We start from the raw sequence: 18,444 nt of genomic DNA on the forward strand, positions 1-18,444 counted from the left end.
TGGTTGCCAAAGGATACAGAATGGATTCATGGTAAGAGGCAAGATTAGAACCAAGGGCTGCCTGGTTCACAGCTCAGTCTCTTAGCCACTGTGTCACCCCAGCTCCCATTGCAATGAAAAAGTGACACTCATGCATCTAAAATCAGGAATAGTGCTCTATTTGAACTGTATCATTTAGAGCCGCACAACTGCTGATGTCACAGTAGTGCCCTGCCCCCAAACTGGTTTAACGTACAGCTAAGGTAATAAACAGAGGCAAGAAAACAGAAAGAGGAAGGAACAAAACTAAAAGGATGAAACTCAGTAAGTAAGCCACCTTCCACCTCTAAGCATTCTTTGTCAGACCAAAGAACTTGTGTGAGGTCCAATGAAGAGTCCCAAGACAACGTGCGCAACTTCAAACAGTCAATCAATCACATGATTGTGAACACAGGGAGCTGCCTGAGGCAGAGTGTGTTTTGTCTAGCACTGTTAGGGCAACCCAAAAAGCTGTGGGTGAACCTGACATTTTAGCCATATGTCATGGAAAGATAAAGCCCAACTGCTTTTCATAAAAGTTTAAGAGAGTGTGTGTGTGTTTGGCTATATCTACACTAGTGCTTTTTATCGGTATTGAAGTGCACTGATAACTGTTGGTACACATTATGCATTCCATATACTGCTTTTCTAGCATTATTTCCCACTTTTTATTTTGTATTATCCAAAATACCACAACAGATGTCATTGTGTGTGCTACAAGGTATAAATGTGCAAGAGCGATATAGCGTCACCATGATGGGATCATATTGATATGACACGAGGTGTACGTCTGGTCCCAGTTGCTAGAGACAATTTTCAATATTGGTTTCCATTGGTTTCCAGGCTTTAGTAGCTTTGTCTATCTCTACTTCATGATAAGAGATCAGTAGTGTTAACTGGAAAAAAGTACTTTTACTCCTACAGATACATTTTAAGAAACTTCTGACCATACAAGACAACACACAAGATTCAAGGCAACTGCTACATTGAAAGGAAGCCATCTTGAATATACCAGTTGATCCATCATGAAGAGAAAGAGATGTCTTACAGATGCCACCTGGTACAATAGAAACACATCTGTACGATACCTTTGCATATTCAAATCCGTGCTTCTCTTTGAGGCCATTGCGACAAACAGTGTAATTATAGAAACGAGAGTTCTTGATTAATCCAACCCACTCCCGCCATCCAGGAGGGATGTAGCTGCCATTGTATTCATTGAGGTATTTTCCAAAAAAAGCTGTGAAAGGAGAAGAGCAAAATTTAAGTTGGTTGTACTTCTTTCTGTGGATCTGTGGTTTGGGTCACACTCATAATTCATGGACAAACAGACATTTGTATTATGAAGTACAGTAGATCTTCACAGCATGTCAGTTAGTTTATGGCAATGGAGGGGGACCTGCGGGCCTCATCCAGCCCATGGATTCCCCATCCAGCCTGCAGAGGCTTTCACTCCTTTGCAGGCCCTGCCTCCTGCCCAAGTCCCAGCCCCAGGCATCTACTGGGGGCTTGGGACAGGGCTGGGGATCCCTCTTTTATCTCTGGTTGATCAGAGATGGTGATTGCCCTTAGTGCACTCATTGAGGAGGATGCTGAAGCAGTGAACTGGCCCCAGAGATGAGGCCCTTCACCCTCACCACACCTTCCCCCATTGGGGAGGACACAATGCAGGTGAAGTAGCACCAGCTGGAGCTTCGCATTGCAACTTCCCCCCTCGGGGACACACCCACTGATGTCATCTAGCCTATAGAGGGCTGGGTGGGGTGGCATCTAGAGATGTTTGAGAAATCCACAACAGATTCAAATGAGTTTGGATTAGCACAAATAGAATGATGTTTTCGGAAATAAAATCTGATTCCACCGATGAGCAGATGACAGAATGAAAAGTGACTGACAATTTGCACAATACAGACAAAACGGATTTAACAAAATCCATATATCCCTAACCCTGCCCCCACCCCCATTCCATGTACCATGCTCACTGGATTGGCATTTGAATTTTACTTCAACATTAGCAACAGGACAGTGTCCTCCACTGCGCATGAGGGAAGGAGGCTAGCTTAGGGGAACAAGGCAAACACAGCTCTGTCCTTCAACACTTCGTCACTGCTCCCCACCCACCAGCATCTGCTGCCTCACTTTGCCTAATGATAGGGCCAGTCCCGGCTATGCCCCAAAGGCTCAGTTTCCTGTGGGGGTTGTACCACAGCCTAAACAGGAAATAATGTATAGGACAGTGTCATCTGTGCAGCAAAATAATAGATATATCATAGGCTTACCCAACAACTTGCACACTGACCTTTGAAATTTTCCACAGTTCTAGTATTTGAATGCTTCTCTCAAGTTCTCTGATACTTGGCTCATTAAAAACATCAACAACAACAACAACAACAAAAAGCCAAGCAACATGCTCCAACTGGCTGCAGCCGTAAAAGTTTCTGACTTGCTCATGTCTGAGTACTATTCACAATGGCCCCCGGCAACCAACATATTAAGAAACAGAAGCAAGGAGAATTAGGAACTCAATTCTGTTTGTATAATTAATAAAATACCAAGTACAGCTGAATGGATGAAAAGTCTCATTAAAAAGTAATACCATTTCAGGGAACATCTTTTCATTATTGTATCTAATGGTGCCCACAGGGATAACAGCAAAGATAAATGTAGATATTTTTTTTCCATTTTAATGAGACAGATTTTATCTGCATACTGGCAATTTTGCTAACTGTTCCCAGGACACGGTGCCATTGTTTAAGCACATGTAACATACTTTGCCAGCTCAGAATAATGGCGGCCTCTTTGAATATGTCCAATTAAGCTTGTGTAAATAGCAACCCTTAGCAAGGTGAACAGTTATTATACTTGATACCGGCACAATTAAGAAGCATTTGGTGACAAATGAGGAGCTGGTCAGGGAAGAAGTGCACTGTACTCCCTTAAACTTGCAGTTGGTTTACTTGCATTTTCCTAAGCAGCCAAATGAAGAGCCTCAGTGTAAAGTATAACATAAAATGGCATAACCCAGAACTACCCTTTATGGACCCCCCCCCCCACCTCATTAAAGTTTTTCGACCCTTTTGCTTAGATGCTAATGGGTCATGGTTGCTTTCAATGCAGTACTTTTCAAACATGAGTTGATTTCCCAACATCATTCCTGTACCTGCACATGTCATCTGAATATGCTAATAGGGTTGATTTCCCAACAGACCCCTGAGTTCAGCCTTTCCCAACCTGGTGTTCTCCATGTGTTTTAGACTACAGCTCCCATCCTTCCTTACTATTGGCTATGCTGCCTGGGGCTGATGGAAGTTCAGCCTCTCGGCCGTAGAGATTGGGCCCAGCATCTCTGAAGAGGCACCCCACCAGCCATGGGTGATTCGGAGCCCGAGCGGGAGGGGTTTGCTGAAGTGTCAAGGTTGCCAGAGACTGGTAGTCCCAGAGTGGAGGTTCTCCAGGTACAAGGTAGAAGGCAGCCAGCCAGGGCCCTCATGGGAATGCCAGAGCAGGAGGAGGAGGAGGTAGAAATATGAGATCTCAGGGTGAGACATGAGGCTAGGCAGACGGGCAACATCAACTCGTGAAGCATTCCAAAAGTCAGGCTGTGCAGGGAAGGTCCCTCTGGAAAGACCCACCCTAAGGGAGGGGTCTAACCAGCCACTCAGGTTGTCGAAGAGATGGCTGGCACCAGTTTTCGTTGCAACTATCTAACATAGTGCATTAACCAAAGGGAGTTGCTTGCAGTCTAAGTGGTCCCATATTATGCCAAGCTGTCTAGAGACTTAGTACTTCATAGCTATTCATAGATTCCAATTGTAAGCTGAGGCACTGCTGATCTAGCTGTAGTCTGCATAATAAAAGTAATTGCTTTGCACTTTGACTTCTCTGATCACTCAGAGGCTGGGCACTTGACAAGGGCCAAAACGTCTACAGGGCAACAGGTTGGGGAAGGCTGCTTTAATTGATTGCAACACTTGAAAACACAATCCTGCAGTTGTCATAATTGTTTCACTCATAATCCTTTCAAGCAAATGCTTGTGTAAAAACTTGCAAACCCCCCCCCCCAAGATTGGCCTGCTCCAACTATTTGCTGGAGCATGATGGATCCAACATACACAGGTAGCATCATCACTCCGAAGGACTGCCCAACCGAAGGACTGCCCAACAGTGGCGTGGTGGAGCTGAGTGCTCACAGGGAAGCAGTGCCTGTTCTCTCAGAGCTTAGCTGCAATCCTCACAATAGCGGGGGGGGGGGGGATGAATTTTTCCAGCAAGAATATATTGTTCCCTGTTGTAATGCAAAGTATTTTGGGGTAAGTAAGTCTTGAATGGGCAATTAAGACCCATTAGCTTAACAAAAGACCTGCTCCTGGTGGAGATAAAAACTGCTAGATCTGGTTTGTTGATATGACTCAACACAACTGCCTGGATTTTTGGACTCTTCCTGGGGTACTGTCATGATGAGTGCCTGCAGTTCAACATTTACCACTACACCATTGCTTCCTAACTCACTTCAATGGAGTGCCTTAAGTATCTCCAAGTACATAGGGTACTCTGAATCAAAACGTGTATGTGTGTGAAGCAAAAGCCTTCATTATCTAAGCAGATGAGACCATCAAGGACATTTATCTGTTTTAGAACATTTGTATCCCACCCTTCAAATGTAAAAACATTGCTCAGGGCTAATTATATTGTATGCAGAAGTATGTTCTAGATTCTACAACCTAGGAAGTGTACATATTATTTTAAAAAATAAACTTTCACCGATAGGAAGTAAAGATGTGGAGAAAAGGAACAAGAAGCTTCTAGAGTTTAATTCTGGGTGAAGCATTAGATAAAGTCTGGTTTTCACAAATGGGTGAGATCCAGTAATATGCAAGCAGACTTTTGCTCACACAGTGGAACTTCTCCTTCCCCTCCTCCCCACTGCAGCTCCCATGCTCCCCAAATCTTCTCCAGAGTGTCCCCTAACTCTCTAAGAAGAAAGGACTACAAGGAAAGCCTGATTTAAATACTTTCCGAGTGCCCACACGTATTGATATTTGGCTACTCATTAGTGGGCCTTTTCTGTGGTAGCCCCCAAATGGCAGAATGCCCTTGTTAGAGAGGTCTGTGCGGCACCTACTCTATTGACTTTTTGGTGCCAGACAAAGACTTTCTATTCTCTCGGGCCTTTTCATTTTTAGCTTGCTGCCTGTTTTACTCTGAATTATATGTTTAAAATTGCATTTTAAAATTGTTCTTCTCTGAATTTGCATATTTTTATATTTTTAGCTACCTTGATATTTATCTTCTGCTGTTCAAATATTGCTGTTGCTGTCAATTTCTTTATTGGTTTCCTTGTGTTTCTTTTTCTTGTGTATGTCACCCTGAGAGCTTTGTTCTTTTCACACAGGATAGAGTGTGTGTTAAAGAGTCCCTTACCATTCAGACCAATTTTAAACATATTTTGGTGTAAGCAAACTCGTTCCACCAGAATTGGTCCAAACCATGTTGCAGCCAATTTGCAAATGGATTCCCACATGGAAGGTATCTGCATGGCATATTTTTCTCAGTGGCAGACATGTAGACAGTATAAACGTGTGAAATAGGTAGGTCTCTGTTGCCAAGTAACGAGTCACACAATTTTTTTAAAAAAAAACTATTATAACTATGATAAAACAGAAGAGTCTTCATGTATAAATGCCATCAATCAAAATGAACTGAATCTTAACTTAGAAAAGATGTAAAATAAGCCCTATGTCACAAGTGGGAAAAGCGAGACAAATGAGGATTGGAAAGAACTTTATTAAATTTATGCAACACATTTGTGATTGTGTTTATTCAAGATTTTGCCATTGGGCAGTATCCAGCTGTGTCATTCCATTAGTGCAAATGATGTGGCACTAGTGGAAACTAGGTTCCAACGAAAGTTACATTTATGCAAGTGTGGTTGTACAAGAGGTTGTGCAACTTGGCATGGGACGGAGTCAAAGCGACCAAGGCCTGGGCATGGGACAGAAACAGCCTTGGTCGCTTTGGTGGATGATATGAGGAGGGCTCTGGATGGGGGTGAATGCTCCTTCCTTGTTCTCCTTGACCTCTCAGTGGCTTTTGATACTGTTGACCACGGTATCCTCCTGGACTGCCTGGAGAGGATGGGCACTGGAGACATCGTATTACGGTGGTTCTGGTCCTTCCTCTCTGGCAGGCACCACAGGGTAGCACTGGGAGAGGAGGTGTTGGACCTGTGGCTGCTCATGTGTGGGGTGCCACAGGTTCCATCCTCTCCCCAATGCTATTTAACATCTATGTGAAGCCGCTGGGGGCTATCATCAGGAGGATTGGGGTGCGGTGTCATCATATGCGGATGGCACGCAGTTCTACCTCTCGTTCAAATCTTCACCAGGGTTGGCTGTAGAATCCCTGTCTAAATGTCTGGAGATGGTCTGGAGTGGCTGGATGGAGAGGAATAACCTGAAGTTGAACCCTGACAAGACCGAGGTACTTTCGGTGGGAGACAAGAGGAGGCTGGGGGATGTTGACCTGGTGTTGAATGTGGTATGGCTACCCTTGAAAGATCAGGTCCGCAGCCTGGGGGTCATTTTGGACTCCCAGCTGTCCATGGAGGCTCAGGTGTCAGCCGTGAGCTGGACAGAGATGCATCAACTCCATCTGATATGGTGGCTGTGTGCCCACCTTTCCGACCATCTGCTCCAATCGGTAGTACATGCTCTGGTCTCCTCTCGTCTAGACTACTGTAATGCGCTCTACGTGGGGTTACCCTTGAAGACGGTTCAGAAGCTGCAGCTGGTGCAGAACACAGCAGCTCGCCTGATTAAAGGCAGCCGCCAGCGTGATCACATCACTCTGGTGCTGAAGGAGTTGCAATGGCTACCAGTTGTTTTCTGGGCCAAATTCAAGGTGTTGGTTTTGACCTTTAAAACCCTATATGGTTCTGGCCCAGCCTATCTCAAGGAGCGCCTCCCGCAACACCAAACAGGCCACTCAACAAGATCAGCCTTGGAAGGCCTTCTCTCTATCCCATCAGCCAGGACGGCTAGCCTTTTCTGTGGTGGCCCCCACTCTGTGGAACTCCCTCCCTAGGGAAGTCCCTCCCTAGGGAACTCCGCCATGCCCCCTCTTTAATGAGCTTCTGCCACACACTGAAAACTTGGTTATTCAGGCAGGCATTTGGGGTGGGTTAGGGTATTTTTAAATAACGTTTAATGTGTAATTTTACTGTTTTAAATTGTACTGTTGTACATCGCCCAGAGTGGCTGGGTGACCGGCCAGATGGGCGATTAAGAAATTTAATAAATAAATAAGCGGCTGTGCAAATGGTTGCACAAAGGTAATTCACATGCATCTGCGCAATAGAAAAATTCAGCGGAACTTCTCTGATGCTATTTCAGTTTGTGGAATGACTCCATTGGATACTGCCCATTTTCTTTGTAGCATAATAATGTGTGGGCAGCTTCAGAATTGCAATCCAAAACATATATATTTCACAATTCCACTACTAACAGAAACTCCATTGCCCTGATAAAGTGAAGAGCACACTGGGAGTCTTCTTAAATATGCAAGTAAGGACATTTATTTTAGTCATGATAAAATAAACATGTGGTGGCTGGGACGTAGTTGAGATATAAAACAAAACTATTTAAACAGTGAATCAGATACAGTCCAAAGAAAAATAATCCATTTTGTATGACACATCTTTCTATGATATAAATGCTTCTTTGTGATTCCACTATTCTTCACTGACCTTAAGAACAGAAGAAATGCCTTACTAGTTCTGACCAAAAGGTCCGTATGGATCAGTACTTGGTTTCCAAAAGAACTCTTTTGGTTCTGCATATTGCCAACAATGGCCAGCCAGATGCCATAAATGCAGCAGCCCTCTTTCTCTGCCCCCATATGGTCCTCATCCAGAGAAGGGCTGAGCCTGCAGTTTGCATTGCGAAGAGAGGATCCATGGAAACAAATGGGTTACTCTTTGGTAATGCAAATACAGGTCCAAGCCCCCAATCCAGACTGGGAGGGGGCAAAGGGTTAAAGCCCCCACCCCTTATGCTAGGATCCCAATCTGGAGGAGGTTCCCCATGCTCACTGTTGAGGAAGGGAAAAAGACACAGCTGCTAGCTATGCCTTTAATGCAGGGGTGAGGAACTTATGGCCCTCCAGATGTTGTGGCCTACAACTCCCATCAGCCATAAGCCAGCATAGCCAATAGCATAGCTTTCAATAATGAAAGTTGTGGGCCAAAACAACTGGAGGACCACAAGTTGCCAGCCCTGCTTTAATGTAATGTGTCGTTTGACCCCAAGAAGTCTGCTGTCTATGAACATGGACAGTCCGTCTACCTACCATAGCCATTGATACATCTAATCTTTAGGGGTGGATAAATTTTCACTTGGTTTGTCATTTTTCCAACCTTAAATTCACTTTGTCCCATTTCCACATCTGTTTGCAATTTTTTTAAAAATCCACATGAACATCGATATGCATTTTGGTGCACATTTCTCCTAATATATGCATTTTTCTAACCAATTGCCCTTGATGTAATGCATTTCTGTACATTATTTTCATGAATTTGCACATTTTGCGCACACTTTCCCCTAACACATGCATGTTTGTATGCATTTTCATTGAAGAACTGCATTGCAAAAGTCAGAAAAGTGTGAATATTGAAGTATAACTGTGTTCTAGTTTGTGTATTAGTTCAGAAAGTGCAAATCGACAATTTTTTCTCCATCCCTGCTATCCTCTACCAATAATCCATTTAAAAAGGATTAGGCCTTTAACTGTACACTTCTCTATAATATTGCTCTACAAATAACAGTGCAATATCAAACTTACCTTTGTATATTTATTACCTTGATATACCATCTTTTTCTACAGAACTCAAGACGCTACACATAGGGTTCCCCACTGGTCTCCCAACCAAGCATCAGCAAGGCCCAATCCTGCTTAGCTTCAGCAGAGCTGTTGCATTATATGCCTTCCAACCATAATCCTGGTATCATTTTTACAAGGCATTTTAAAGGGCATTTATAGATTGAAAGCAAAAAAACACAACTTTTTATCAAAGGGTTAAAAGGTGGGGGAAAAAATCCTTACCAGTCCTATACCCAGTGTTGTTCAGATACACTGCAAAGGTGCGCGGTTCATGTGTTGCTTGCCAGGAAGGGGACGAGCAATTCTCATTGTTAGTATAGATATTGTGGTTGTGAACATATTTCCCCGTCAACATTGAGGAACGAGATGGACAGCACATTGGTGTCGTTACAAATGCATTGACAAAAGTGGCGCCACCATTCTCCATTATCTTCCTGGTCTTATTCATCACTTGCAAAGAACCTAAACAAAAACAATCACATCAGCAACGATTGCTGCTTCACATCAACAAACCAAGTTGGAACTCATTCAATGACTTTACACACAGCATATCTTCAACATCTATATAACTATGTGGATCTCTTCAGTTCTATGTGCTACTTTCTGTTTTCAACTATATTAAATATTTCATTTCACCAAAAGAGATTGCAGCTATAGGGCGTGTGTGTGCGCGCGCGCATGTGCATGCAGGTTGTGGTTTTAGATGTGGATTACTTGATCAAAAGTCTCAAGACCCACCTACCATTCTGAAGCATTTTGTTATAGTAAAGTAAGTCTAACTTTGTAGAAAGTAAGATTTTAGATTCCAGAAACATGCAAAGGAACTTGAAAATGTACCCTGGGATTAAACAAAAAAAAAGTGAACACTAAAAGTTTAAAAATGCCAATAAAATAATGTTATCAACATGGAATGTAATCAGAAATTTGTTTTTTGCTCTTTAAGTGTTAACAGAAGCAATAATTTAAATGTAAGTCTGCAATCTCCTGAAGCATTAAAACACTATTCTATTTTATATTTGCTATAAAATATTGTATAGCAAATAAATTTATATTCTATTTTATAAATCAATAGAATTGTACTCCTTACTAGAGCACATACTGCCATGCTTTAATACTTGCAAGGTAATGAGTAAAGTATTAGGTTTAGGCTTATGAACCTTGCGATCACTAGCTATTTAATTATACATATGTCAGCATTATTTTTTTAAAAAAATGAGGTTAATTTTTAAACACACACACAGACACAATGCAATGAAACACTCAGGGACAAAATTTCACAGCGCATCAGGCCAGCCCAAAGGATTCTCTTAAGCACAAGTCTTATGTTCAGAATCTGATTCAACATTTTTTTGACATCATCCTATTACTTACAAATAAAATTGCACAGAAGTCCCACTGAGTTCAATAGTGCTTCCTCCCAAACAAGCATGACCCACTTTCAAGAATAAAATTAAATAGTATGAAGCTATGCTCCTGCTCTCCATTCAAGGAGACATAGCCTGAAAGGCTTCGCAATGGGAAACCCAAAGACTGTTACAGCTGTTGGCTATGTGTCCTCTCTTGCGGAGGCCAGGCCTCCATCTGAAGGTGTCCTCTGTTTGATGGGCTGTCCTGTCCATGTCCTGCTTAAAGATAAAGAACCATAAGGAGAGAGAGCAGAGGCCTCAAAGTTGGCTATCAACTTCAACCTGTCCATTCTGTAGGTGCAACAGTTACCTGGTCACAGTCTTTGCTACTATAGTGGGATTTATTGTATTTCAATTCAAATTATAATAATTATTTCCAAATTTGCATCTCTATCTTCTTTTGTCCTCTTTCTTTAGTGATGAATTTCCTCCTTCTGGGTGATGCATAAGTGGCTGCCCTACTTCCACCCCCCCCCCCCAAACTGAGTACTTTATTAAAAAATAGTAGAAAAGGAAGAGTCCTCTAACCTGCAGCAGCTTTCATAGAATCGCAAAATAGTAGGGTTGGAAGGGGCCTATAAGTCCATCAAGTCCAACCCCCTGCTCAATGCAGGAATCTAAGTCAAAGCATCCCTGACAGATGGCTGTCCAGCTTCATCTTGAATGCCTCCAGCATGGGAGAGCCCACCACCTCCTTAAGTGACTGGTTCCTCTGTCATATTGCTCTATCAGTCAGGAAGTTTTTCGTGATGTTCAGCCGGAATCTGGCTTCCTGTAACTTGAGCCCATTATTCCATGTCCTGCACTCTGGGGTGATCGAGAAGAGATGCTGGCCTTCCTCTCTGTGACAACCTTTCAAGTACTTGAAGAGCGCTATCATATCTTCCCTCAGTCTTCTCTTCTCAAGACTCTTTCTGCTGAACCTTAATGTTTGAGTTATGTACTGCATATATGAACTATGTACTGCCAGCCCTGAAAACAACTTTGCAAACTTCCATTATCCAGCTAGCCTTTGGAACCATGGATCAATTTTGTGAACACCTGTAATTTTATTTAATTTTTCAGGGATTATAAAATTTAAGCAATTATGTATTATGGTTAGGCACTGTAGATATGTTTTAGGTACATCGTCATACTTCCACGCACATATTTCTCAAAGCAGTAAAAACAGGATTTTTTTTTAAAAAAATGATGAAAAACATAGTGACAAAACCACAGACTTATTATGGGGCTCAGTAAAAGTGTGGTATGTGCAAAAATTCTGGGACTCACTTCCCTCCATCCATCACATGCCCCTGCCCACCCAACAACCATGGAAGTATATAGGCCTGCCAATTAAGGATTAGGCTTTATGCATCTGATAAAGTGAACTCTGGTCCATAAAAGCTTATGCCATAATACCTTCATTAGTCTTTAAGGTGCCACAAGACTCTTTGTTGGTTTTGCTGCAACAAACTATCAAGAGTATCACTCTGGAAAGTACATTTCATTGGGTCTTTTTGGAAACTAAACAGGATTTCAAGAAGACAATGTAATTCTGATGTGCTGATTTACACAAAGATTAGGAATGTCAGGGTAAATCCCTAATATTAGTGCTCCCTCCTCTTGCAGATGGTTATTGTTTGTTTTTGTTTAATTTTAAGGAGAATGAAAGTTACACCTCACATGTCCTGCTTGTGGGATGTCCCCCCATGTGGAAGCTGCTTGAAACAATCTTTGCATGCTGGCTGCAACAAACAGAACAGCTTACTACATGCTATAACGTGGATGGATTATACCTTCCCTACCCTACCATTAGATGGCCATTGGCCGTAACGTCAATATATTCTATACAATATGAACCATCCATATATTAAGCTACTCTACATGTTACATCTGCTATACAGAAGCCATTTCGAGAGGCTTCCACACAGGAGCTGAAATATTCTAGACTAGTCCTACAATGTATTAGCTTAGGATAACGTTCCCTCAACCTGGTGTCCTCCAGGTGATTTGGACCCAAACTCCCAGCATTCCTGATGATTGGCCATGCTGGCTGGGGCTGATGGGAACTGAAGCCTGGCATAGGAATTCAGGCTCTTTAGGTGCCCCAGGGTCTTTTATTGAGGTGTGCCATGTGTACTATAGCCGAGTTTGTATTTATGATCTAGGGTTTTATGCACACAGTCTGTGATGAACAAGAAGTGTATTGTCCTGCATAGGCAAGATTGATCTGCTAGGGAAGGTATGCATGTTCTGTAAAGGTGAACACAATGGCATCTCTGGTTTCATTTGCTGTGTATGGTTTGGTACCTGACTTTCAGCAGTTGACAAGAGAATTTTCAATCTTAGATATGGTATAGCTCATGAAGGCTTACATCACTCCCTTGACTTTCACTGATGAGTCACAGCAATTGACAAAATGTCACATCATCACATGACAAAACAGATGGAAGATCATGCCACAAAAATGTGTCAAGTTTCGTTGTTGTGATATTCTTCAAAACTTAGCACCCACTCAGGACCAAGAAATAATAGCTTTTCACTGGAACAAAAATTGCCAAACTCCAACATGAAAGAAAAGAACAGATCATACATGATAGAAATACCAACAGAAATGTATCGACTTCAATTCTGCCGAATGAAAGAAAATTGGAAGTTGTATGTGTTTCAGAAGGAACTTATGAGCTACTTCCAAGACCTAGGATCAAGCGTCGCCAGCTCAAGTAAGTGACTGCACTACTGTAGCTAAAGCTGACCCACATTTACAGCCTGCAATAATACAAGATGATGATTTATACATGAAAATACTTAACAACAAATAGCATGTACTCTTTTCTTAAAGGCTTCATTCTGCTTCCAACTTTTACACTGACTTATTTAAAACATAACTACATAAGAAGAGCCATGCTAGATCAGACCAAGAGTCTACCTAGTCCAGCATTCTATTCACACAGTGGCCAATCACTTGCCCATGGGAAAACCACAAGCAGGACATGCGTGCAACATCACCCTCCCACCTATCCTCCCTATCAACTGGTGTACATAGGCTCACTGCCTCTGATACTGGAGGTAGCGTATAGCCGTCAGGACTAGTAGCCGTTGATAGCCTTCTCCTCCAGGAGTTTGTCTATTATTCTCCCCCTATTAAAGCCATCCAAATTGGTGTCCATCACTACATCTTGTGGTAGCGAATTCCATAGTTTAGCTATGCGCTGTGTGAAGAACTTCCTTTTATCTGTCCTGTATCTCCCACCAACCAGCTTCATGGGACGACCCTGGGTTCTAGTATTATGAGAGTGGGAGAAATATGTCCCCCTTGTTTCCCAGCAACAAGGGTGTATCACTGTAATTTGTTGCATCTGTAAATTGATAATTAGGAAAGCGTGTATGGATCTCTACACCAGCAAAGATCCATACGCTCTGTTCTTGAGGTATTCTTGAATTACCTATTTGCTGGTGCAGCAAGTCATAGTGAGGCATCATTAAAAACAACACACATGTTTGCTGATATTTAACAATACCTAGTGACAGTCCTTTAGGTATTTGTGTGCAAGTAGTTGCATGTGGGTAAGAAGCATGTGCAGAGACCTGAGAAAGAAGATGGGGATACACATTCCCATCTAAACCACAACAACAATGAGAAGGTGCACCTACATTCACACTGTGGAGAATCTGCGGGGATTATGTGGGAAGATGCACATCCACATCCAGTTAGTCCTCACCATGTGTTAGGCAGCATATGCAGTCCTTCCTTCAGCATCAGAGACTGAATGCATAGTCCAGCTGCAGGCATCCAGTCAAGTATCCTCCATACACAATATCCTGAGCAAGTCAGGGAAAGACAGGTTGCATACCTGTAGCAATGGTTCATTGACTGGCCCTCTGCACATTCGAACATATGGGTTCTGTGCCTGTGTAGAGCCTCATTTGGAGCATTCAAGAGCTGAGCAAAGGATTTAGCAGATAACCCACACTGACACTCACTGGTCATGTTCAAAAGCATGGCTCCTGAAATTCCCACTCAGTTCCCGTGGATCAACACAGCAATATAAAAGTTAAAAGCAGGAAAGGAAAACCGCAGGCAAAGTTTCCTGCGCTGGAGATGGAGAGTGGGTTGTGTGAATACACAGATGACCACATGAAGAACCACAGTTACAAGTAACAACCTCTCTTGTCAGGTAAGCTAGCTTGGAAGGGCATCATTGCTTCCAAGTTGGAAACCATGAGCAGCTCCAGTACCAAAGGTGAAGATGGTTGGTACCAACACAGGTAAAACAACCAAAATGGGCATGGGTCCACGTGTGGTCTGACTTGATCCCAAGGAGTGGTACCAAAGATGAAGGTGTAGTTGGTACCATGGCAGATAAAGTGTCCAAAATGGTCATGGTCTCACTTGTGTGCCCACTTGATTCCAAGACCAGGGCAGAACCCAGTGGCATCATTTCTGAGGTGAGAAAATACATTGCTGGTGCCAACTTAGAGCAAAGGCCAGGAATCTGCTTTTTCCAAGAGCCAATGTTTAGCTGTGCTATTGGCTGCTTGCAAAGCCTGCTCCCAAATAAGTGGTCGGAATCATGAAGAGCGATTTCTCGGGGCTTGCCAAGTAAAACTCTGGCAGTGCAAGCAGGTGTTGACAATATGCCCTTCCCCCAGACGCTATAAGGACAAAGAGTGTCCATACACACTCACACCCACACACATACACACACAGTGTTTCAAATGGTTAAATACTATAGAAAAATGGGTCACTATTAGCAAAATTAAATACTGTTGACAGGTAGTTTCCCGCTTTCCCAAACAGGACTTGTAGCACACAGTTTTAGAAAGTGCCTCATTTAATCAGAGGTCACTGAACATTAACAGGTATTGATTCTCCAATGGACCTCTCAACCAAACGGGAATCAATTAAGACATATCAAACACTGTGAGAAAATGGATGATTTCTTCTTCTTCTTGGAACAGGCTTTCCAAACCTGTCAAGCAAGTATGAAAATATGGAGGGAAAGCAAATATGCAGAAGGGATCATTTACAGAGCAGAAAGAGGTTCCTTTAAAAACAATGACGGAAACAAAATAAAAGTGATGGGAGTGAAATTTTGCAGCAAATCACAGCCGACTCACCGAGCTCCACATCTTGGTCATCCGTGAGTACGAGGATAATGTTCGGTCTAATATTTTTTCGCTCCTGCTGCACACGTCCTCTGAACCTTGGGGATTTGACAGTAGTACTGAGGCTGCTGAGCAGTTCAGAGCAAAGCACAGTCCACATAAGTGCAATGCAATAATGATTCATTGTTATCTACCCAATGCTGCAGTTAAACCTGTGTGTAAATGTTTCTGTTCACTAATTTTCAAGTTCTGTAGAATGAAAAGGAGAAAGACAGAAACAAACGTGATTTAAAACTCAACTCTTAGCCAAAGTAGCAGTACATCTGCAAAACCACATGAAGTAAACATGATAGCCCAATAGAGATTTAGAGATGGTTAAGGCTTCATGCCTAGGCCCATTTGATTTCGTTACCACCAAGAAAAAAAGGCGGTTAACAATCAGAGAAGCTAAAAAATTATTTAAATAAATTAAAAAATAGAACAAACACATTTAAACACAGTTAAAAACAGACAATAACAGAATAAGAAAAGCAGCCAACTCAACAGACTAGTTTATATTGTGGTAAGAGGGGCGAAAGGGCCCTCAGTTCTTTGACTAGCTGACACAATATATCAAAGGCCTACTTAAATAAAGACATCCTTTTTGGCAGAAAGGCACCAGAGAGCCTGGGAGCAGCCACTGAGAAGGCCCTCTCTCATGTCACCATGCGCTAGTACTGAGAGAAGGGCTTCCCCCTGAAGAACTGAAAAGCCAGGCAGGCTCCTATGGGACACAGCGGCTTTTCAGGGGTAAATTCCATTAATTTACAACTGAGTCACAACTGATTAAATATACATATGAACAGCATGGGAAGTTGCTATTGTAGCTTGAAGTCGTTTTTTTTAAATGAAATGGATATTCTTCAACTGCAGGGCCTTTACTTTTCCCTTTCTGACATTTGAGTACTAGCTTTAATTTAGATTTGTTGTTTGTTTTAAAGCACAATCCTATTCATGTCTACTCAGAAGTTAGTCCCATTAAGTTCAATGAGGCTTACTCCCAGGTATAGGAGTGCAGCTTTTTAATAGCAACCCTCTAAGAGAGGGATTCAACCCCTTAACTTCTTAATTCTCTGTTCAAACAGAAGTCTCCCGTATACCACGTTGTATGCCCTTTCCTTGTAGCGCTAAAAGAAAGAAGCCAGTTAAAACCTCTTCTGCTTAATATACTGAATTGCAATGAGGGCATGCCCTCATTGTTGGCAAGACTAAGGTTTCCTTAAACAGACGAAAAAAATCTGCAAGATTACGTTTGCTTGCCCTTCTTCACTTTCCTCAGTTTTATTACGTTTCTGCAAACCTTTAAGAAGAATGGGTGCTCATTTGAGTCCCAGGGCACCTGCAAAAACAGCAGAGCTGTTTTCGGTAAACTCGCCTGTACTTCTGGAAGAAAGAAGAGGATGCGGCTGCCAGATCTAATCTGCACTGCAACATTATTTGATGCTTCTCCGTCTCTATTTGGCAACTTATAGAGAGCTCATATTAAGTGACAATCTGGATGATCTTACCCAGCACTTATGAGAGCCCATATAGCTCTCCCTCATCAATCAGCAATGGGATGGAGCACATCATCTATAATGCACAGCAACCCTTAGAAACCTCTTGTCACCAGTTCTCCATGTCCAGAGTCAGCTCAGTGAGCCTATCAGAACCATTTTCTCAGTGACTGTCAGTCAAACAGCCTTGCTATTGTAAACTCTAATGCAACCTCAGGAGGGGTTTCTGTGCTGTGGCGGGCCTAAACCCACAAGCAGAAAATGATTGATTGGCCTCGTGACTGAAGAGGTTAGCCTTTAGCATTCTCTGGCCTGCTGATGGAAGATCAGCCAAGAGGTGAAAGCATGTGACAATGCTAACTTAATTTAGAACTTAATTGGCTATTTAAAAAAAAAATCAAGAAGAAGAAGGCTTGTTGGAAAACAAACAAGAGTTACGGGCGGCTTGTTCCATGGGCAAGTCTGCTTGGAAAAGATGCGACACCAGCCTTAATGAGAATGGAACACAACTCATCAGACCATCAGTACTCCCACACCTGAGACTTCATATTTAGAAATGCAACATTAACCAGTAGGAGATAAATCAGCAGAACTAATTAAATGGAAGCATAGCTTGGCGGAGAGGGGGTGGGAATGGTCCCATCACTCATTTCAAAACACAAAGGGAGGGATCGAATTCCTTGGGGAGAAATTTGACATGGGCCAGCAGTAATATATATATATATATATATATATATATATATATATATATATATATAAAAATACAGGACTGTTTTTTCCCCCTTTCCCCGCCCCATTGCTTCGTAATGTATCTTATAAACAGCATCACACACCTCACTCTTTGGGCAATAATTGCACCAGGAGAGTGTGTGACGGCATTGAAAACACAAAAATCTAAGCGTCTGTAAGCAAAGAAGCCCAGGCTCCATTGTCTGTACACAAACATTCCAATCTCTGATTGACATCAGAGCAACCTAAAGGCAGGATGCCAGAGGATTCAGCACTCTAACTTAAATGCCATTGCCCTGACTACATGACATTCACTTCAGTAGACTGGAAGTCAGCAATTAGTCTGACTTGGCTTCCCCTACTTCTTAAGAAGACTTTGGTTTTCCTCCCATTTGCCCCCAGCTCATATAAGATAGATGAGTCTGCAGAACAGGGCTATTGGCCGAATAAGGAATTTTCCTTGTTCACTGGCACTGCACACCACCTGCATTTAGTGAAAAAGCTAAACAGAAACTTCTCCCAGCGTTGCTCTTTAAAGAGCAAACCTTGGACTTCTCTTGCATAAGCCAAAAGGAAGGGTGTCTGGGAATAAAAGGAATAAATGTTTAGCATTTCCTGGATCAGTTCTACTGCCTGGAAAAGTTGTGCAGATAATACTGTCTCAGAAAAGGCAGCCTTCTCCAACCTGGGACCCTGCAGATGTGTTATACTACATATCCCAGCATCCCCCAGGCAGCTGAGAATTGTAGTCCAACACATCTGGAGGGCAACAGGTTGGGGAAGCACGG

General features: G+C 42.5%; 1 protein-coding gene across 2 annotated transcripts in view; it reads right to left on the minus strand.

Annotated features, from left to right (window-relative positions):
- SULF1 (sulfatase 1) overlaps positions 1-18,444 on the minus strand; it is a 145,445-nt gene that overhangs the window by 62,751 nt on the left and 64,250 nt on the right. For both annotated transcript variants that reach the window (XM_084849353.1, XM_084849352.1), the window contains exons 2-4: positions 15,405-15,641; positions 9,118-9,357; positions 1,107-1,258 (exon numbers count right to left, since the gene is read on the minus strand). In XM_084849353.1, the coding sequence (XP_084705479.1) occupies positions 1,107-1,258; positions 9,118-9,357; positions 15,405-15,576 (564 nt within the window). In that variant the 5' untranslated portion in view covers positions 15,577-15,641. The remainder of the gene's footprint in view (positions 1-1,106; positions 1,259-9,117; positions 9,358-15,404; positions 15,642-18,444) is intronic.

Source organism: Heloderma suspectum, chromosome 4 (assembly GCF_057233095.1).
Source record: "Heloderma suspectum isolate Gila_16-S chromosome 4, 16-S_ref, whole genome shotgun sequence".
Classification (NCBI taxonomy): Eukaryota; Metazoa; Chordata; class Lepidosauria; order Squamata; family Helodermatidae; genus Heloderma; species Heloderma suspectum.